This window comes from Fundulus heteroclitus, chromosome 18 (genome assembly GCF_011125445.2).
Source record: "Fundulus heteroclitus isolate FHET01 chromosome 18, MU-UCD_Fhet_4.1, whole genome shotgun sequence".
Classification (NCBI taxonomy): Eukaryota; Metazoa; Chordata; class Actinopteri; order Cyprinodontiformes; family Fundulidae; genus Fundulus; species Fundulus heteroclitus.
This window is the reverse complement of record NC_046378.1, coordinates 34075457-34098598: the sequence shown is the minus strand read 5'-3', so window position 1 is coordinate 34098598 and position 23142 is coordinate 34075457. Positions and strand designations below refer to the sequence as shown.

The window sequence follows — 23142 nt, the reverse complement described above, 5'->3', positions numbered from 1 at the left end:
GTCTCTTGCTGGGACTTGCTAAGAGAATTTCCAAGGGAAGGCACCCAGGAGGCATCTTAATCACATACATGTAGCACCTCAGCTGACTACTTTGAAGAAACAGTGTCTCTTTGTTTTTTCTTAGAATTTTAAAAACCCATGAATTAGTCTGACAACATATATCTGTCTAACTACTCTCCAGTACCTACATAACTGCTCTTGCTTTAACTGTTAGATCAGCCAGACCATTTTTACAGAAACACTTTGTGTATATAGGCTTTATCTATGCCACCCTATTTTTAAACATGATTTCGATTTTTATTAATGTTTAATTCAATGACAATATTAACACAGGAAACAGTTTGTAGATTGGTCAACTGCCTGTAACAAAACAGCCCATTTATTGATAGAAGGCTTCGTTCCCCAGCAAGTGGGACATTTCTGTATGCTTCACGAGTGCAAGGTTCAGTCTGCAGGCTCCCCTCGCACAGCAACACTTCCTCTCCTGCTGGGCAGATGACAGGCAATTGTGATCGTATGCAGGTGGGAGAAGGCTTACCTGAAGGGCCGCTCCCCGGTTACAATCCCTCCAAATGGAATCAAAGTGGCACAATGCGCCCTACTGTTGCATCAAAGAGATCTCCCCATCTCTCATTAAGCTGGGGGCATAGAAGCACTCCCCTTTGAAGACCCTCTTATGTGAAATCACCAGAGTCTCCCTGACAAGATAAAGTAGCTTTAGTATTCCTTAATGCGGTGTTGATGTACAGGCACACAGTGAGGAGGTCTCAGCCGAAGACCTGCTCTTTATTTATTTCTTTTAATTCCTCGCTAAATGACAAAGACAAATTTAAAGTACAGGGATGCGGTAATGCCCACTGGTTCTCTGTGAGTCATCTAAGCAAAAGCCTAAATGTGGTTCACTCTCAAGATGAAAATGAATTCTCAAGCAGAGTGTAGCCTTTTAATGGAACACATTTATGCAGGTACACAAAGATGTTCAAATCTTTTATGCACCAATCTGAGTAGAGAGTTCATTAAAACTACTGAGAAATATGCAGAGGAGTGAAAGCACAAGCAATGTGTTGCTTAGTAATTAGTCTGCCACTGAATGTTGTTAAAAGCACACAATAAAGTGCTTTACGGGCAGCGCATTGATTATCAGAGGTTCCTTGTTAGCTATCTTTGTATGCATTTTCGAAGACTATGTTATGTGGTGGGTGTCCTACCAACCCTTATGTTTCTGGAACAAAACATCAAACATCCTCATTTATCTTTTGAAAAAAATGACCTGTCCATATAGAAAAAAGTATACGAAATTGGATTAGGTTGTGTCAATAAATGAAACAGCAAGTGGGTGGATTGATGAAATGTTTTATTACAAGTCTTACAGTTACGCACATGTGGGCATTTGTTTTGGTAGAAAAAGGGGTTCCCTTATAGACATCCATAAGTTTTTAGTCACATCTCAAGCTTCTAATGAATGAAACGGATGTGCTTTCATCAGATTCATTCCACCCAGCCTGCCTAAAACACTGCATGTCAATGAATTATTCAAATAATGTACTGTTCTGAACTTCCTCTGGTACGATATTATTACTTGCTTAATTTAATGCTAACTGTGATTCTTTCACATTGTTTCATTCTGTATATTTCTGTTGTAAGCTGCTCTCGCTTATTTTGAATTTAATAAGGCATAATGCGAACCTCATCTGCAACAAAATTATGTATGTATGAATGTTGAAAGGAAAAAACAAAAGTGGAGGTAGGGAACTTAAGTAGGGTAACTTCTGAATGAATGTAAAAAGAGGTTTTAGGCACCCAATCCCATGATATATGCAGCAGTATGTCAGTGTGAGGTCTGCCTCGAAATGTTTTCTAGTTTAGCATGTGACATCATCTAGATACTTTATTATGGGTCCCAGATATGTGCTGTTTGTTTTATAGCTATAGTTGGTAATACTGTTTAGAAACACTTTTTGTTATACTGGGTGAAATGGTCCTTCCATCCTGACAGCAGTCAATACATTATGTATTCAGAAAAAGGAGGTTAAAAAATGTGGTCTTAGTGGGACCTGCAGGCCTGTAAAGATAGAGTTTTGGTCCTGCCCTCACTCCCCTTTGTCCCTCATGTTCCAAGGGTGTCACTTAATCTATTGGTTGTCCCACATGCCAACCATTCTGACGCGCTCACATAATGCCAATGTGTGTGCTCGTTCCTAATTAGTTTCCACTTGCTGGATGTGCATGCGCACTTCTAGTGTTTATGTATCTGGTTAGCTTAGCGGTTAGCTTAGCGGTCATTGTATCCCCACTGCTCTCACTGTATACTTTGAAGCACACCATGTACAGGTTTATGAGAAGAAGAAGGCATCAGTAGAAAGAAATAAGACCAGAGTGGATTTGAGAATCGACGCACTTTTTTTCAAGCAATCAACATGAGGAGCAGTTGTTCAAAAAGGGACTCTAAATGGCAACTCTACCTTTAGGCTTGAGGTCCTGTATAAAGGTTCAAAGCAGAAACCTGGTGTTTACATACACTATTAAAAAAACACATGAAATTTTTTTCTCACAGTCTGACATTCAATCTGGCAAAATATTTTCCTGTTTTAGGCTTGTTAAAATTCCCAAAATGATTTCTCTTTGGGAAATGCCCGAATTATGTTTAAAACCTTCTTAAAATCAGAAGTTTACATTTTTGTGGTATTCAGTCGAATTTCCTTTTAAACTTGACTAGGGTCAGATGTTTTGGGGATTGTTCCAAAAAGCATCTTAGTTTGCTGATATTTTGGTCCGTTCTTCCTGATAGAACTCAGTCTGGTTTTTGGATCACCTTAGTCACACACCATTTCAGCTCTACTTCTGAACACACTGGTTAAAATCTCAAAACGTTGTGATGCAGAAGAGATTATAAATTAATTTTTCCACCATTGTTGTGAGAGTTGTTCTGTGCAACTCAACTCAAAAAGATATGAAGCAGAGGGAGACATCTAAGAATTAGCTGGTAGACGCCTGGTTGCTTCCGCGTCCTCTCCTTTAAACCATAGTTTGCTGAAGATTTTGATGATTCAGTTTTGGCTTATAGTTTCTTTGGTAGGAGTCTATTAGCATCCAACATGTTGACTTTGCAATATTTGCCCTTTCTGCTTTACAAAAGTTCCCCAAAACTGTTAGACTTGTCCACTGAGCTCTTTGGCTGACCCAATATAATCAGCTCTGGACTACCCGAGGCCATATTTGAATTTGTGTGTCCTTCCATTGAAGTTATTCTTTTGTTGATTTGGATACAGCTTTGACTAAAAGTGATGCTGAAAAAAATATCTCTCCATTTCTCTTTAACTTCCTTGCAGAAACCTGAGGGTTTTCGGTCAAAGCTGACCTGCATTTAGAACTGCCCAGGATTTCATTCATCTTGTGAAAAAGTCTAGCTGCAACTGAAAAAAAGCAACCTCAAGGTTTATGATGCTGCCACCACTATATCTCACTTAACTCTTGTTTTTGGTGAAATACAGTGTTGTATAGCTTGGAGATTGGAGCCAGCTTATTATGTTTTCTATGTTTCCTACAAACAACGTACAATGTACAAAACGTAAATTAGGGCACTTGTTACACAGCACAACCATAACGAGCCTCTTGGCAGCCTCAAAAGTAGTTTCTGTATTTTCTATTTTCGTTGTGGAAAACCTTCGGTTTTTGTAATGTCCTGGTTGTTTCTACAATTACTGATGACTGCCTTTGCTGTGCCAAAGTGAATTTATCTCCTCTATGCAAATTATGGAGGTGTTAAAGGATGCAAATCAGCAAATGTCAAGAAAAGCCCACTAGGAAAGCTGAACTTTAGTTAAGGCTAATCGGATTAACTAAGGTTGATGTTAGTTGTGCACCTAAGAAGGCTTTATTTCTAAATTGGCTCAAAAGGTATGGAAAATTATGTATTTGTCTAAGGGTGTGCAAACTTATGCTGCGGTGCGATTACAACCCTATGAATATTTTCCCCCTCTAACAGATTTTTTTGTGATTTTCCATTGAAGAATATACAGCTTGTGTTAAATTAAAAGCTGAAAAGGTTTGGAAATAAATTGACATGGTGTAGATTTTCATCATAAAAGACAGGTATTTAACAGGGTTGTGTACGTTGTATGTACATTTTGTTTCATGAAGGATTTAAAGTTAAACTAATTTGCCACGTTTAAATAGATGGGTATAAAAAGGGTTTGTTTGCAGTTTTGTTTGCAAAAAGTAGGAATCAAAGGGGTTAAAATGACTCTGATCCAACAAAATCCCTCCATTAAAAAAATAAAATCTGTGAATCGCAGGGATAGTTTAACATTTAACGGATTTATTGGTTTCACGCAGTGTTGTTAGAAGACTTTACAAACTGTTAGAAATTTAATATATGACACCCAACCTTAAAATGGAAAAAAAAAAATTCAGGACATCTGACTATGAATCTGACTTCAGTGTTGAACTCCTACAATAGGCAGAAAAGAAAAGTCTCAGACTTGTAAAGTTAATTTGTCAGCCCAAAGTCATGAGACCTTGATTCAATATAAGTGTTGTGGAGAGCTTTGAGTCAGACAGTTCTTGCATAGAAACTAAGAGAGAAAACGTTGATTTGTGTGGAGGAAGAAATGGACAAAAGATGTTGAAAGCAACGTGTTAAACAAAGACGAAACTTATACAGTATTATATAGTCTTATTCTAGTAGAAGCAGAAGTAGTCTTACATGTTTTACCTCTTTTTTTCCCTTTTTTTAGATGCTTCTTTAGAAATATATAGACAAATCTAAAGGTTAATAATATCTACTCATTTTTTTTTTACATTTTTACTTTGTCAGCTTTCCCTCTGTGCCATGATATTTAAAACAATTTACTTCCACATAATCGCATGTTACAGGTTTTAATGGAGTAATGACTTATGTCCTTGCAATTTGGGTCCAAATGTTTTACTTGCCTCTGAGGCATTTTCTCCTGTTACACTGAAACTTGAAGCAATTAAGTGTTACTAAATATAATTCAACTTTGCATAAGCCACCTCTCCATTTGTAGTGCACTTCTAGGATAATGAAGTCATAATATTTGATGTACCACTGGGAAAACTTTTTTATTTTTTTTTTCTGCTTTCGAACAGGTTTTAAAAAGCACAAGGTTACTTTAGGTTAATGGATAATACCACACAAACAAAGTAGAACAGAGCACAATGGTTATGTTTTTAGTCAGTTACACATTGGGATGAACAGTGCCAGGTGAACGCTTGGGTAATCTCTGTTGCTAAGAAATTTTGAGCCAAGAAAATGGCAATCTATTTTTAGATTCCAATTACCAAGAGAGAGAAAAAATATAGAACAAAAAGACGATACAGAAACAACAATATGGCTTTTGTTCTTTGGTGTTCATGTAGCTGAAATCTTCCAACCACCCTTTTTTTTTTTTTTACACAATATATTTTCTGATAGATTTTACCAACTTTCTTTAAAGAATAATTCTATATTTATATAATTGTATAGTTTACGGCACACACATAACGTTGTTATCTGGATAGAAGCTGGATTCAGAGATGGTCAAAAACAAGATACAACCCTCTCTAATGGCTGTACATGCCTGCTTGCTGCTGTAAATGATCCTTCCTGTTAACAAAATGATAAACATGACTAGGTGGTGTAGGTGTTTTGATGCTGGTCTGTAAGTCATTTCCTGCATTTCAAGCGTCCTTTCTTGGTCAGCCGGCTGCCTTCTCAGCAGCCGGCCATTGAGAATCTATCACATAAGTGGCCACCTGTTATCTGTCATACATCACTGATGGCTATCAAAGTCTGTTTTGAAGTTGAAAAACAGTCCTGCATCATAACACACGGAGCCTGTGAGTGGACACTGCAAAAGCACTTGATGTCACCAGTTACCGATTTTGATTTTTTTCACCAGTGTTTTGCGAGGTAAAAACCACGAGTCGTTTCGCTGATATCCCTGAAGTAGTTTAATAACTTTTGTATAAAAAAATTTGGGATCAGTTTTTTTATTGCGGTAGTGTGAGTTATCCTGGTGTTTGAAGGAATCCTCTCTTCACTCGCCTCTGGCTACGACACTACCCTAAAGCATCATCAATCCACCCCCGTGCAGTTAAACAGTTGCAGAGGCGTTCCTGTCAAAAAAGTTTTAAACCCGTTTCGTCTGCCAAAAAGTTTAACCTCAACACGATCAGCCCCAAAATGCTTGTTCGAAAAAGGTATCAAGGTTACGTGGGTATTAATTTTCAAACATTACGTTTTATAGCTCTGATCCTACAGAAAGAAAATTCATGTTGAATTGAGGAAACTAAATTACATCAATAAACATAGAGAAATACACCAGTGAAGTACTGGGGGAAAAAAAAAATTGTCACCTTGAGAACCGTGCCCTCCGGAGATGAGTGATTCAAGTTTCTGTTTGCATGCTCAGTTCGGAGCTTAATCCTACCCCCGCTGACAATTCACCACACAGGGCACAGTGGAGAGGTCACTGATCCATCCAGGGCTAAAACAACATGACTGAAAACTCAGTGTGCTCACACATGCTGCCAATTTAAAATCTGTAATTCACACGCTGGACTCTGCGAGTAAAACTGAAGGGGGGCACGTGCAAACTCCTCGCAGGACGCCTCACACAATCCACAGACCTGCTGGAACGGGGCATTTTATCACTACTTCACTGCACTGCCTGAGGCAAAAGTATGAAGGTTTCGCAAACTTTGCCTGCACAGAGTCCTCAGATGTATTAATCTGATTGCGATACAGGAAATAATACATGCATCAGGTGATATTATTCCACAAATGCATTTGCTGTATGGGAATACTAACGAACGGCTGTCTTGCTAAAACGTGGGAGTTGCTGCTGACAGGGAAAGAAAACAAAAAGCATTTTAATGAACTGAATTTTGCCTGGCAGAATGACAGCCAGTTGCTCTGTAGGATTCTAGCTTGGCTTCCTTTGTCTCTTTCTATCTTGAAAAGGACACCTGTAAGCTTATTTATTTATTACCCATCCTAATTTTGGATGACTCCACATATGTGAAATCATACAGCCTGCCTATAGCGCATGTCCAAGTATATACTGAAATAGGCATGCAACTAATCTTCCCGCAAGAAGCCTGCAGAGGCTTCTGCAGCCGTGTCTCGTGTTATGTCTGGGGCTGTCAGCAGATGGGATTTGGTAGTATGTGGTTGCCTTGGAGATAAGATAAAGGTTGTACCCAAGGGAATTTGCTGTGTGGTGACTGACAGGTATAGTCCTTTCTCATATCTCTCTCGCTGGGCACTAAGTGGGGTAGGCCCTCCAACCAGTCATGTGTTTCCTGGATGTTCAGAGCTCAACGCTTTAATGAAAACCTGCACAAAGGGATGGTTGAGCATACTCTAGGCGGTTTAGTTACCTGTAAGAAGAGCCATTACTAACGGGCAGAAACAGAAAAATGACATGCAGGGTGAAGTAAAATTTTAGCTCTTTTTTGGAATTAGCTAAAAGATTATATTATTTTTATACATTTTCATACAAATTGAAAAAAAAGCTCATATTTGTTTTTGTTACTTTTGCTTTCCTTTGATTTGTTTGCTCTCAGCCAAGCAACATCAACAGAGTGAAAGCATCTCGAACCTGAAGAGCATCACTCATTTTCACCACATGCTTCACATATTGAAAGTGATAGGTGCCAAATTCCTTCCCCTGCCAGATATGAAAAGGCAGGCGACCATGGAGACTCTCATCCGTACTAAAGGCTCTTGTTTCTCTCTCTGTAGGTTTTACCTTATTTTACCCTTTCAATTTGAGTTAAAGCCATTTTTTATTGCTCTGGAATGTAATTTTATGAATTGCTGTCAAAGTGCTACTTGGTCCAATCATTATAAAATGTAGTGACAAAAAAGAATATAGAGAGCACAATAATGACTTTTTTTTTAAAATCATTTAGAGGCCAGCCTACTCAATTATGTCTTTTCATTTCTGGTTTTGCAGTATTTTAGAACTAGTATATCTTTTCTGTCAAAAGTTAAAACATGTATGCCTAACAGTCAGTGTCAATAAACAAAAAGGAGTGACGAGTGTTAATTGTATAGCCTTTTTGAACTGACTTTACTATGAACAACCTGAAATTTCTTGCACATACCATGTATCTTGCTTTTTTCTTAGCTTATACTAATTAAGCCCCTATTGATTTGTTTGATATTGATTCTGTTTTTATTGATTTTTATATAGATAGAGTGCAGAAAGAATTAAAACCGTTTGAATAATTTTGAATTTCTGTCAAGAAAGTCACAAGAGGTCTTGTTTGCCATTTTCCACAAGATGTGAGACGTAGAAAACATGTTGAAGAAGGTGCTCTGGTCAGGTGAGACTAAAGTTGAACTTTTTTGTGTGGTACAAAATTAACTCTGCACATCACCCTGAGATGAACATCTCCAAGGAGGAACAAGTGGGTGTCAGCAGAGTTTAGGGGGAAGATAAAGCTAAAAACAGGAGAGTTATGGAAGATAGATGGAAGTAACTTGAGACTTGACACTGCATCCCTAAACAGACATCCAGAACTACAACTGAATAGTTTTAGATTTAAACATATTTCTAATTCAAAACTGAAATATCTAATTTCAGTTTTGCATGCCTCTCTGTGTAGATCTTCCATGTATTCCCCGTTCATGGGTTAGATTTCTCATGGTACTTTGGCCTCCTGCCATAGACTAAAACCATTTATGTTAGGTGAATAGACCGATCTAATTGTGTGGTGAGTTGTTTATATGTTGCCTGTGATGGATGGACTGAAGACCTATTTAGTGTGTACCTCGTCTCTTGCCCAGTGACTCTGGCAACATGCTCCAGCACCTCCATGACCCTTTATGTAGGACAAAACGAGTAGAGAAAATGGATGGAGCTCGCAAAAGTGAGATGATGACCCTGTTTTTTTTTTAAGGTATAACTCCTAGTTCTTTTCGTTTTAAAATAAAAATATTGCATTTATTTGACAGGAGCATTTTATTTATTTATTTTATTTTTTTTGTGAATGTGCAGCCTGTCAGCACGCCAGAGCTAAAAGATCATCCATTATTGATGGTCCTTTGAGAACAGCCAGACAACTGCATCTCTTTATTGATCTAAAATCTGCAGCTTATGATGGAAGCACATCAATGGCACAATACATCTTCTGGAAAGGTCCCTCTCTGTAGCACTCAGAGCAAACTCAGCTACATCTTCCAGTAGCCAGACATACTCAAGATGATATGTTTGACAAGTACAGTGTCCATCCCCTCAAAAGCCTTTGGATCTGTATTCTATGTAAGTATAGTAAATCTTTTCTTTCTAAAATACGCCACCAATATACATCTCAAGAGTGAGTATAAAGTTACAGTTATTTGCATTTTCCTGTGCTGGACTGTAAGTTTAGCTTAAAAAAAAAAACAGCGACACACAAAAAAATTAAATAAAACAGTGAGCAATAAAACAACATATAATGTCAAAAAGGCTGTTCGTAAGCTGATCAAAGATTTAAGAATGTTTGTAGTCCCCTCGCCCACCCAAAAAATATAATAATAAGAAAAGTAGTGCTGTGATTAGTAGTTTTTGATCATTTAAAAAAAAAAACAATTTAGCACGCTTGACGCAAAAGGCATTGTTTAGCTGGGGAGAACATTACTCCCTACAATGAGAGTGACTTCACCTGAGGTGTCTACAGTCTGTTTTTGTAAACCTCCCCTTTACCATCGCTCCCCATTTTTTTTTTTACATTAGATTTAGATTCTAAAAATGCTGTGTGGTACAAAAGAAGACAAGCATTGCAGCCCAGCTTTAAGCTCCAGTGTCCCAGACCATAATGGATAAAGCTCCCCATACACTATTATAGAGCCTCCTCCACTTTGCCAATTAGAAAGCATCTCCGGTGGGATCTCATTAGCTCTATTTACTTCCTTAATCACATTGAAACGTGGTTGGCTAGAAAAATAAATAAAAAATAATCTGAATACATCATTCAAGCATGGTGACATGTGAGTCCTCAAATTTCACCTAAAAAACACAAAAGTTGTACTTCTGTCTACGCTGAAAATGTGGAAGAGTTTTTTTTTTGTTTTCTTTTTCTTTACTTTATTGAAATATCATATACAAACACAGAAAACAAAGAACAAATACATAAACAAACACAAATTATGTTCATTTTGTGTCTTCTTAGTGCCCAGACTGGTCCTGCATTTGGGTCTAAGAATGGCTGAGATTTCACTGCTTTCACTCACATAGCTACAGGCTTAGCAGCACAACCTGTTGGTCTCTCTAAAGGATGAGAGTCATAGGGCACACATGCGCAGTCAGGGCAGTTTGTCCCAAGCCGAATGTCATGAACGAAGAAGTCTTTAGATGCACACTGTTTGGATAAACAATCGGCATAAATCACCCGGTCCCCTCCGGAATACAATTGGGTTTCTCCCCGGAGGAGCTGGCCCAAGTGGCACCAGACTTTACTTCCCCAAAGTCATCTAGTCTAATTTATGTTTCCCAACTGCTAAAAACTAACCCGTTTTAAAGGAGCACAGCACAAGTTCCAGGATTTTTGCTGACATCTGCCCCCTCTGGCGACAAGTTGAAATGAAAGAAGAGGAAAAGCATCTGCTGCTGCGACTGTGCAGGTCTTTTGTTTAGAGGCCCAATGTCTTCTGAGGTAAGAAGGCTATAAATATTGAAGTTAACCCGTGTTCTCTTGCTTATGCATCGATTTTGGCGAAGACTCAACAAAGTAGCCAGGGGAGCGAGAGCATGCAGCGTATCGCGTGCACGCCCAGAGAATCTGTTCTGAATCACTTTCTCATGAACTGACTAATGGAGCCTATAGAAATAACTTCATTAAATAAAGAAAAACTAATTTTACATGTCGGGAAATTGTAAGGACATGCATGGGGGAAGAAGATAAACAATGTGTAACTTCAAAACTTGCGCACTGCACCTTTAATATTAATATTATGCCACCCTATTATGCGTTGTTCTTTTATTCTGGTAGAGACAGCGTGACACCTTGACAGAGAGCCCAAGCACAAATTCCTTAGCAGAAACAAGCCGGATGAAAAGCATGTAATTACACACATCCATACTGTGCCAACATCTGTGAAACAACTTCTGCAGGTTTGATTCAGACTTGCAAATCAAAAGTTATAACAACCCCCGCCCCCGTTTTTCATAGATGGTGTCTAATTAGTCTTCTGTCACATGAACAGTGGCTGCAGTTTACTCTGTATAACTGCATGCTTCTCCTACTTTGCAAGAAAGGCTGTTTTAAGTTCTTTGCCGTTTGAAGTGAAAACATGGCCACTGATGAGAAGTGAAGGCAGGCGAGAAGCAATTAGTGAGTCACTGTGCAAGTGATAAAATGTATATCTAAACTGCAGTGGATGACAACTAAAATGTCAGTGTTTTTAGAGCCTATCCTGTTTTGCAATTAATTATGATTCTAAATGAATTGTGAAATGCTAAACTCCTTTTCTGTGTGCTGTTCAGGGACATGGGCTCATTTTAGTCCAACAACCTGAACAGTTCACTTGGTTCATGTTACTGAGGCTTGTGGCCATTCAAAATAATCTTCATATTGAATAGAAATTACAATTAAATGATTAATGTCCTCGGTTAGTATAGTTAATTCAGGTCCCTGCATTGAAAGAGCAAATTAATTGTTTTTTCTCCTTAGAGGTTTGAATTTGTTTTATATCTTGGGTTTTAATTAATCAAATGTTCTTTTAGCGTTATGTTCCGAGAATATATTATTTGATCAATGTTAATGTGCTATATTTATATCTTTGCAATGTGAAATCCCTTGGAAAGATGCAAATGATCATTTTTAAAAAGATAGAAAAAACATAATAAAATCCTTGGGTTTGGTAAAAATAAAAAATAAATTAACTTTAAATATCAGGTAAAAAATAGTAGCTGCACTTAATGTAGAGGTGACTGTTTTGTTGGCTGGTTCCAGTTTCAGATTCTAAAATTTGAAGTTCCCCATTCAGATTTTGGCCTATTCTGAATACCATCCATCCATCCATCCATCCATCCATCCATCCATCCATCCATCCATCCATCCATTCATTTTCTGATACGCTTATCCCTTATGGAGTCACGAGGGGTTGCTGGTGCCTATCTCCAGTGTTCAATGGGCGAGAGGCGGGGTTCACCCTGGACAGGTCGCCAGTTTGTCGCAGGCCTATTCTGAATGATCAATGTTATTTTTTCTGCTTCCACTAAATGTGGAAATGTCGTGGCGCTCCCGCGATGTTTCCGCATTCAGAAGAACCCTGTGTTTAGGCGCACCACACGGCACCACGCCACACCACAGACTGTGCTCACCCCGGGCTCCACTCTATCATATTGATGTTTCACTGTAAAGTTATTATTGGGGGGTTTGTTTCTCAACTAAAATCATCTTAAAAAGCTTTTGGTGATAAACTAAGGTTATAAAATTCATAGGTTTGTAAACTCCTCATCTCCTTACTTCACCCTTGAGGTGGACAGATTTTCTAGGCAACCCCGCTTCCTCAACAAGCCCTGAGAAAGCAGAGAAGTACTGGGTCGGTTGGGAGTCCAATGCCCCGGGAAAGTAAAGCGGGTAAATTCAATTAGTTGGGTAAATGTGCGTGGAGATGCTACCCGTCATTTGCAAAGCCCCAGGCTTCTCAAAAGCCCCAGGCTTGAGTGCAAATGGAAAAGGGGCTATTGGTGCCGCCTTCTTCCTCACTGCGAGCCGGCACTGTTCAAAACCATAGACATTATATACGTAGACGCTTCATTACATGCTGGAGCGCATCCTGTGTCGCCATCATATTGGATGGGTCTCTCCTACTCAGGGCTGACATGGCAGCCAGCAGGAGTAATCGCAGAGGGAGCAACAACCTGTATTTTTTGCAGCTTATGGTTGCAATAACTGCAGATAACTATGGAAAGTAGATCACGCTGTGCAGATCACCATTTTCAGCTGACATTGATTCTCAAGCTGAGTTTTTACTTGGTGAGAACAATGCAGAAACCCAACAAATGAACCATAATTTTATGCTTATTAATCTGTTGTCAGTTATTTTTCTTAGGTAGTGTAAGGTAGTAATGGTGAGCTCACCATGGCTTGGTTGAAACAGCTCAGTCAGTATAAAGTCTTTGATCGATATGTCCATAGATCATACTGATTTTAAAAAAGCGAAGAAAAGAAACCTCAATTTTAAAAGACACACTTTGAGAAAAGTGACTGGGTAGTGAGATGTTTCCATCTTAAGGTAGATTTATTGGCTTACTGATAAAAGAAAGGTACGTTTATTGACTTCCTGAAAAATTAGGCAGTTTTCCATTTATATAATTATTGGTCATCAGCTGTGTTCAGTCTGTCTCTGTGTGCTGCTGAATTTACAGCTACAGTTCAGTTGGCTTTAGCTGTAAGCAGTGAATTCTGGCAGAGGGTCTTAAAGCAAATATCTTCAACAAGATCATCAATACCAGGCAATCTTTCTCCTTCTGAGGGGTTTGTCCAAGGCTTTATAGATCTGTAATCATACTTTTTTCAGTGAGATTTCAAGGGAAGGTGAACAATAATACTTGCAACCAGCTGGGGAAGATGGGTAATGAAGAACAACATATCCGGTGAGTCACTTCCACCACCAGATCTACAATCATAATAGCTGGCTAAATTACTAGCTTCTTCGGTCAGTTAACTTAGACAACCGTCTCACGGCCTAAAGAAATTTCTGAATTTGTTTCCCTTCAGTAATAAATGTACACTGTGCAACATTAAATCTCAGTATGATTTGGATGTTTTTAATTGAATTATCTATTGGCTTATTAGAAGCTGCAGTGAGGTGTTTCTCATGTCTGTAAGGATGTTGTTTTAATGTCTTGTTTCATTTCCCACTAGGACTAAAATAAAAACGAAGTGGGAGGCTGTATTTTAGGCTGGCTGTGTGCAGGAAATGATAACCTTAGTCATGTCTCTCCCAACAGAATGTTAGACTGTGGAAGCTCCTCTAATTCTTAAGTGGTCATGTTACACTCATCACTCTGCGAACAATGAACAGTTTGCTCTTGGCCAGTAGTGACTCATTGCTGATAAGTTAAAGGTGTAAGACTGTGCTCACGAAATGGGTTTACAAGATAATTTGACTTTTTTTCCCCCTAAGGACTTTTTGTGTTTTGCAGAAGCAGAGCTCACACCATGTGGCTTCAGCAGCAGGAGGAGGGCAGGGGTTAAATATAGTTGTGGAAGTTCTTAAATGCCGCATGAATTAAGATTTGGCAATTTGAATAATACTTTTGACAAGTTACAATTGTGCTACCATGATTTGATTGTGATTATCATGCTGAATCATTTGAATATGTTTTTAATGCATATATATGAGTCTGTATTTTGGTGAGAACCAAATTACCCAAAATGGTAGTTTTCACTGCAGAGTATCCTCTGATGATCTGCTGTTTATTTCCCTTGTTCAAGAAAAGAAGCATTTAATACCTGTGACTAGTGTTTTTTTTTTTTTTTTTTTTTCCTTTTTTTGCTTGAGTCTGGCCCTGATAAGGGATCGGGAGTAAGGAAACCAAAATGCTGAAATTATTTCAAACAAGGAACACACCATGCCATCCTATAGTACTACCAGGTTTAGTAAGGGCGAAACCCATTTGGTATATAAGCTGTTACTGATGGAAGCAAATTCAACGTTTTCCTCTTGTGTCTGTCATGTGTTTTAATATTAAACATGTCTGCATTTCATTCAGGCTGTTAGAAAGAGTAAGACTTATCAGAAAACAGGAAGGCTGAGTGGAGTACATGTTTCAGTCTAACATGGAACTCGCTGGAATTAAACATTGATCATGTCATAATCCAGAGATTGCTGTGTTTTTGATAACTTTATGTTTATTTTTGGATTATTTTAGGTTTATTATTGTCACTTGGATCTTACTGAAATGGATCACACCTTTGTGTTGAGACTTGAAGCTCTTTCTGCTGTTAAGTTCTATGTTTATTTTAGTTTAAGACTCTTATTTTAATCTCAGTTCTTTTCTTTTGTTTATAGATCCTTTCTCTTGATGTGTTTATCGCTCCTCGACCCTTTAGCCTTTCTCCCTGCTCAGCTGCCATTCATTTTGTGTATTTGTATTCTCATGTTGCTCTAGCCTTGGTTTTGTGTTCTTTTTTTCTCATGTGAAGTTTGGATGTTCCTTTCTCTATTTATCATCAAACCTTGTTATCGTTCTTTCTGGATACTCAAGCTTCCTCCTGCAGTCCTGAAGTATGAATATAAGGTCAACTGATTTCTCTAAATCTATTTTAGAGCATTGTGCCAGTTTTTTTTTTTTCTTTCCCATACATACCTTTATAATTGCCCAATGTGTAAAATGTATATTTAATACAGTTGGCTCTATAGGCTGCATTAGTCAGTTCATGAGAGAGTGATTTCAGGGCACGTGCATAGGTGTGACAATCTTGTTCACCTGGCTACTTTGTTGAGTCTCCGCAGTAATCCATGTATTAACGAGAGAACATGGGCTAACTTCAATATTTATAACTTTCTTACCTCAGAAGATATTACTATTACCCCTCTAAACAAAAGACCCGTACAGTCACAGCAGCAGATGCTTTTCCTCTTCTTCTATGCACGTGCACAATACTGGTGTAATTGCAACAGATGGTGGCGAACCTGTGCAAAACCTCTGGAACTTGAGCAATGCGCCTTTAAGGATTAGTGTGTGCATGCTTGCTTGTTTCTCTGCTGTGGCTTTGTGTTGCCCTATGATTGACAGGTAACCTGCCCCAACTACCCTGCACGGATAAACGGGGGTAGATAATGGATGGAGACTTTTTTATCTTCTTGTGCCGTACTCTTAAAGACAGATCAGAATTGACTAAAATTCAGACCTTTACAAAAACCCAAGACTCTTAAATTGTGATAGGTGCATTCTTTTTATTTTTATTTAAAAACATGCTTATTGTGGCATTTGTTTTGGTAAAATTATGTTTTAATAAATTTTTAATACATTTTAATGTATTAATTTTTAATACAGATAATTCATTTCGTATTGAGACTTTTCCAGGGTTTTCTTTATTCTTTGGTAAAGTCCTTGAGTAAATACCCAGCTTGCATGTATATAAACTAGCAACAAGCTCTGAAAATTAGTAATTAGAGTAGAGAGTAATTTGCTATCAAAAGTAGTTTCCCTCTTCATCAAGTAGCAAACACGATATGGATAAATGGCTGACTATACAATTGAATGCACTGGAAATAAAAATCTTCAATTTATATATATATATATATATATATATATATATATATATATATATATATATATATATATATATATATATATATAATATAGTGTACACCTGCTCTGTTGATTCATTAATTCAAGGAGACGTGTGTTATGTAACTGGGTCTCAAAGAGTATTGGACATTTTTATTTGAGTTCAATTTTGACGTCACTTGTTTAAATTAAAGACAGTAATTCAATGAGTAATGTTTTCTGTCTTATATGAAGTTGATCTTAAATGTCATGCGGAATAAAAATAATAGAGCATTAAATCACAGGGAGACTCCTGGAATGAGATAAACATCCACAATTCATTCCTTTTCAAGTCGAGCTTCCCAAAATAGATTTTAACTTTGTCTGGTGTTCATCGATTTCAGCACCGAGGTAGGATCTTTCTATGGGCTTAAATTTTATGGACAGAACCAAGAATTAAAAGCAATAAACGTGTGAGAGTTATTATTCTGGTCGCTTTCGCAATTGCTGATGTGTGAATGTCAGTGAGCAGGGGGTTTGACAGTCGGTCTTAAAAGGATATTATTTTACTCTGTTCCCAGACACTGTCAAGCACAACTTTTGCTTGAATCTTATGTGAGTTTGTCCCCTGCCTGCATTAAAGACACGGTCTGGAAGCAAGGTTTTTCTGGCACCCATCACTGCATGGTCCCAAAAAAAATAAAATAAAAAATGTTCCTGGCACTCATGAGGAGAACAGTGAGTGCTCAAAGAGCTGTCACCCCTCGCTGTGAATCATTCAGTGCTGTATTAACGTACCTTGAGTCTACTAACTTTTCACTTATTTGACTTCAGTGACCTGATCTTTTACTTAAGGTGAATAAACTACTTTCACAGCTGTTAGGTTATAGAATGTGGTGTGATATAACCAGGTGTAGAAATTACGGTAGCCCAGATGGTTCAAAAAGTCAAAAAGACAAATTCTTGGGGGGGTTAAATGTGATATTGACATGCAGTGATAGACGTCAGAGTTAAGTTTATCTATAAGCGCTATCTAGGTGTTGTGAGGATATGACGTTCATCTGGTGAAGTAAGTTTAAGCTACAATCAAGAACCCCAGGTGTGGTTAGTGCTTTAAACTTAATACCATACAATTCTTATTTTGAAGTAAGAAAGTAAGCAGTATTTCAGTTGCCTTGTTGTGTTAACAGATCACAAATGAAGACTGCTCATATACAAAAGCATTCAGGAATTTTTACGGTTGCTTTATTTGTGCCCCTAGAAGACAGATTTGCTTTCCTATTGTTCGAAATAGACATACGCTTTGGACTGAAACTCACGTTAAAGGGGATGGGAATTGTCATGTCAGACAGAAAAGGCAAAAAAGGAAAACGATAATAGAGTAACATAGCTACTGTACTAACGATTTATAAGGACTGTGAAAATACCTTAGCTGGCTAACTGTCAGCCACTAACAGTACTTAAAATAAATGTTTTTCTTTTATTCTTTTTTTACAGTAACATCAATTCTCAAAGTGAATTTCAGAATAACTTTACCTTTAATGTTAATGTATGTACTACATGAGGATAAAATCCCATTTTTTCTTTTATCATATTCACCTGTGCTTAATTTCTTGGCACCCAAACGCTTCTTGAAAAATGAATGCCACTGAAACATTTTTATAATTTTTACTTTTGTAAAGTGCTGCATAGGAATTTTACATTACTAATCTTGTTGTTTTCTTTAGGTATGAATATGGCATGAGATGGAGCACCATTTCTCTTTGCCACTCTTCAAAATGAAAATGAGATAAGAACATGCCTGTTGCTCAGTGGGTTGTCATCTTGACATCGGAATGTTGCAGGGTGAAATTAAATTTTTGTTTCATATTTTAGAGTTGGGACCACCTTATAAGTAGACAAGTGCAAAAATGGGAGTAGTTAACAATAAAGTGGAATGTTTTACTCTGATTACTGATTCTTCAAAACACCATTTCGGTTTACAGTTTGTGAAACAAACAAAGGGATTCTCATTCCCAGTCTCGTCTCATGGCATTAACTGGATGCTCATTACACCTCTATACATTTTGTGCTCCTTCACGTCACCTGTAAAATGTCAGATTATCTCAGTAATTTCAAATCATGTAAATGGTAAATGGACTGAATTTATATGCCGTCTCTCTGAAGTAAAGAAAAGTGATACGGGATGAAGAATTTAGAATGTTAGTGACAACATTTCAGTTGTTTGCGTTTTCCTTTTTATTCTTGCGTTTTCCCATTTTCACTGGGCTGTCTTTTTGTAAAGCATGTATTAGATAACAGCACTAATAACTTTAATGCATAATCAGAGCCTTTGTATTTGACCTTTGCATCAGTAGCAGTTTCATCAAACCTGCATCATAACTTGGGGCAACACAACTGGACATCACAAAGACACACTACACAACCAGCTATGCAGGGCCACACTCACACCTAATGGCATTTTTTTTACATGTATTTGAATTGATAAATTCAAATACATGTAAAAACAGACCCTAAACTAAGCAGAACACTAGAAGTAAAACATTACTGAAACAACCAAAGGAATAACAAATTCAGTTCATGTTTAATCCAAGAAGATGAACCAGCACCTAATAGCTAGCAAATCAAAGTATGGCCAGTATGCAAATGATGGTGCCATAGTAGTGTTTAATGGAAACTCCAGAGATTTGGAGTTAGCAGGGAAAAAAGTTTTCCATCAAGTTTTCTATCAAAGATCTACACTTAGAACTGTCAGACACCTTATTTACATTTCAAACTCCAGAACTTGGATTGCTCTGTTATGTTTGAAGTTTGGGAAATTAGGACAATTAGGACAATACAACTGATAATAAGTTATTAAAAAACCTAAACAAATTTAAAAGAATACAACTGACTGTGTGGTCTTTAAGCAAAGGTCATTGTGGATCATTGGTTGGCAGAGTGAAGACTTTCTGAACCATTGCTCAACAACAAAAAGCTAAAGAAACAATCTTTTGAACATGGCATTGTAGACATCACTAGACAAGCTGGATAGGTTAAGAGCGAACAAAAGAAGGCTGTCCCACCGTAGCTTCTAGTCTCTCTGAAGGAGCCTTTTGTTTGGACATGAGTTGAAATGTTGCTAAGAGCCAACAAAAGAAATTGACTTGGTTTCTATGCAAGAGCGAAAGGTTACATTGTAAATCAATGCCAGAGACAACCAACATACATTCTAGTTATTTTATAAAGCTTTTATTTAGTTTATCTGTTGTGATGAGTTTGCAAAGTATAAAGTTTTCTCTTGAGTTTTAACAAATTAACATAATTTGCTTTGTACATAAACTCCTAATTTTGCGTATATTCATCAAATAACCTATAGGGAGCTGTTATTGTTAGATTAAGGTACTTAAGCGTATATCTTACTGGTAGCAGACATTTGTGAGTGCATCATTAATTTGGAAGTAAAAAAAAAGATTTATTATAGATAAACTGAAATTTCCTCAGTGCAGATTCATTCCACAACAACAACAGCTGTAAAATCTATATTGAAACATTTTTACTATGGTATTTCTGGTTTTAGTGTGCATGTATCATCAGTGTGCCACACTGTGTACCTTCCTAGAGTACAAACTGGGTGGACTGGAAGGCAGATTATTTTGCAATATACAATCTTCCCAATCTGACGCAAAACAATACAAATACATTGTTTCATAAAACATGCTAACTTTAATGTTTAAATCAAAGATGGACAACGGAATTGGCTAACTCTGCTTAATTGGTCTTGACTGATGTCAAGCTGGTTGGAAAGTCAGAACTCCAACTTGGAGCACTGTGGAATCGTCCTAATGACACTCTGTGGTGTGGAAGCTGCTGGTGAGTAAAGATGAAAATTAGCAAGAGTCATGAAGGTGTTGAAACAAGTCAGAAGAAGCACAGACAAATAAGAAGCTTAAAGAGAAACTGTTTTCTCTACTACAACTGTTGCATGGCAGCAAGAAGGTCCTGGGTTCAAATCCCGGTTTGGGGTTATTATGCATGCCGTTTGCAAGTTCTCCCTTAGTATCAATAGCTTCTCTTTGGGTAATCCAACTTCCTACCACAGTTAAAAAAAAAAACATATTTAGGTTAACTGGTCCCTCTATAGTTACTTTAGGTGTGAGTGTTTTGTTCGGTGGATGTCTGTTTCGTGTGCCTGTGTTTCCCTCGATGCTGTACTGCTGTAGATAGACATTTCTTTTCTTTAATTTTGGGTACGTCAAAACATTTTTTTTTTTATTTATTCTAGTAAATCCATTTTCAAAATAGTAGTAAATCTGCTGGAGGTGCAGATGGATACATGCACCAACATCGTTTTAGCATCCACCAAAAATGTGCTAAATGTTTGGCTGCTGCCATCTGACAACTCCACAGAGAAAAAGCCCCACACACCCCCTTTTAAAAATGAAATAATATTTCTTTAGCTAATTATACCCCTTAAACTTACAATTAAGTATTTTACAAACTGCTGGAAGCCGCAGTCATTAAATGTGTTTCATGATTATAGCGGGCTCTTTATGTGTGCTCACCTGCGGCACACACATTTTGCATTTTTACACTCCTTGTCACGATTATGAAGCTTTGTAGTTGTTGACATGCCCTCTTTGTGAAGCAACTCTTGTTTACCATATGACCTGTTGGTTCATAGAGAAGGGGCTTTGAGACTTCCCATATTTGGCCTGTGGCAGACACTGAGAGCAGGTGTTGGCAGACGCTGGAGGATTTTTGTTTGATTCAGTCTACGGATATATTTTGGCATAATTTGTGTCCCCAGGCTTTGTGAGCCATCGGGGGTTCTTGTGTCCTATGGCGTGTGCGTCGGTTCCAGAAAATGACGCAAATCATTTCATAAATCAACAGAAAACAATTCATTAGAAATGTTTTAACACGGGAACAAAGAGGAACCCAGTTTGGCTGAATTGTGGTGCATTTTCAGGAGCATACAGGGATGGTCTCTCAGTGAGTAAAACTGAAAATACTAAACAAAACCCTTTTGCTGTGAGTTAAGATAAACTAGAATGCAAATTAATGGAGACCTGCTGAGGGCATGTGCCTCGAGTTACTGGCAGTGGTTGCTGATGTGTTTGAGAAGTGGCTGGGGTTTAGATTAAATTTCACATCTATGTCAGTACTAACAGATCTGTATGTGATTTTTATTTTCCGATGCATTTCGTGTGCTCTACTTTATCTCTGACTGTTTGATGTTCCAGGTTTTTCTGCTGCTGTCCAGAAGTTCTCCCTGTCCTTGCAGGAGTTCCAGTTTGAGTGCATAGGCGACGCGGAAACAGACGATGAGGTCAACATTGGTAAGTGGAGTGTATTATGCCACAACTCAGTCTTGTCCTTTAACTGCTTACTCATTAGTCTAAGATTTATCTATGAAGCTTCCAAAGGAAAACAGCTACTTTATTACTTACTACAATACAAATCGCACGATTTTTCCACATGCAAATTTTTTTTAGGATGCAAATGCTTCCATACATTGGGCGATAGGCAAGGTTCTCCCTGAAAAGGAGCAGCCCGGCATACTTAAAATTATTTTAACATTTGATTTTTGACACTCATTCTTTGCTTAGTATAGGAAAATGAAACTCCACCACCTAGAAACGCTGTAGTTCCACTTTTTCATTACAATACTTCCTTGTAACAGTTATGTTTTCCTTGGCCTTTGCTAATCTTTGCACTTTTTACAGACTTCTCAAGTTGATTCTTAGACTCACATCTTAGAAGCTTTAAGCAAGAGCTACCAATTCCCCATTAATCTTTGCAATGCAATGTGTTGATGTGAATACACTAATACAGTTGTTCTTTTAATTAAAGTAAAACTACTCTTTAATCAAACAAGTATTTGGTCATTGTGAAGAAACAGATTAAAAAATAAGCCCTTTTAAAAAAAATAAGACCCTTAAATTCTTGCTTTATTTGGACACTGAGGTCCCACAGCTTGGTCTGGTCTGTAAAACACTTTTTTATTTGTATGTGAAGGATTTTTTTTTCCTAAAGGTATTTTGTTTTTGCAACATTTAGTATTTATGGCTATTTTGTACGAATGACCTCATGCCCATAATTGCAAGCTCTTTTTGACCCTTCTCTTTTGGAAAGCACTTCACCTTGTTTGTCTCTTTTACCCATTTGCATGAACAATCTCACACACCAGTCCGGCAGAGCTGCCGTGCAGAGGTGCTTGTCTACCACCGTAAGCCAATTGTAGATCAGTATCTTTCCTAAGGACACCATAGCTCGATGTGAGAGTAGGGATACAAAAGCCAGCTGTGCTTTTCTTGTGCAATTATGCTTGGGTGCTAAAGGAAACATGCACAACCTTGGCCTTCCACAAAAAATGTGTGGTGCATGCTTACTGGCTATTGCATTTTCTTGTATAGGTTAGCACGTTCTAGCAGATGCATTGTGTGGTGCATGCACACAATAAATAAATAATACAGGATTGGAGGTATTTTCCAGGTAAATATTTTTTCATTGTGTAAAAAATCCCTCTGTGCCTTACAAATGTATTTTTTCACATGTCTTCCATTTCCTTTTTTTTATTTATTTATTTGTTACATCTTTGCATAATGTTGCAACCATATAATTCCAATGTTTGAAGGTTTTTTTAAAGTAGAGAGAAAAAAAAGCACGACATTAAAATTTCAAAACCAGAGCATATCAAAATATCTGAGATCGGGTTTTCCTACCTGCAACATAGAATCAGGAGAGCGAATGTCCTTTCAATTGATTCAGTTTTGCAACTAAATAAATAAATAAAATTAATTAATTCATAAAAATAGAAATGATTTCAGTAAGTATCAGGCAGAAAAGGCTGTTTTAAGATCAAATTTGTCGTATAGCCACCCATAAAATATTTAGTTAAAGCTGCAGATTAGGCACTGTTGCCTTCTTTGTTTGCATTTTT

The 23142-nt window shown here is 37.6% G+C and overlaps 1 protein-coding gene across 5 annotated transcripts in view; it reads left to right on the top strand.

Moving 5' to 3' along the window:
• LOC105930209 (rho GTPase-activating protein 42) overlaps positions 1-23142 on the top strand; it is a 129616-nt gene that overhangs the window by 19972 nt on the left and 86502 nt on the right. For all 5 annotated transcript variants that reach the window (XM_036149643.1, XM_036149644.1, XM_012868303.3 and 2 more), the window contains exon 2: positions 21443-21538. In XM_036149643.1, the coding sequence (XP_036005536.1) occupies positions 21443-21538 (96 nt within the window). The remainder of the gene's footprint in view (positions 1-21442; positions 21539-23142) is intronic.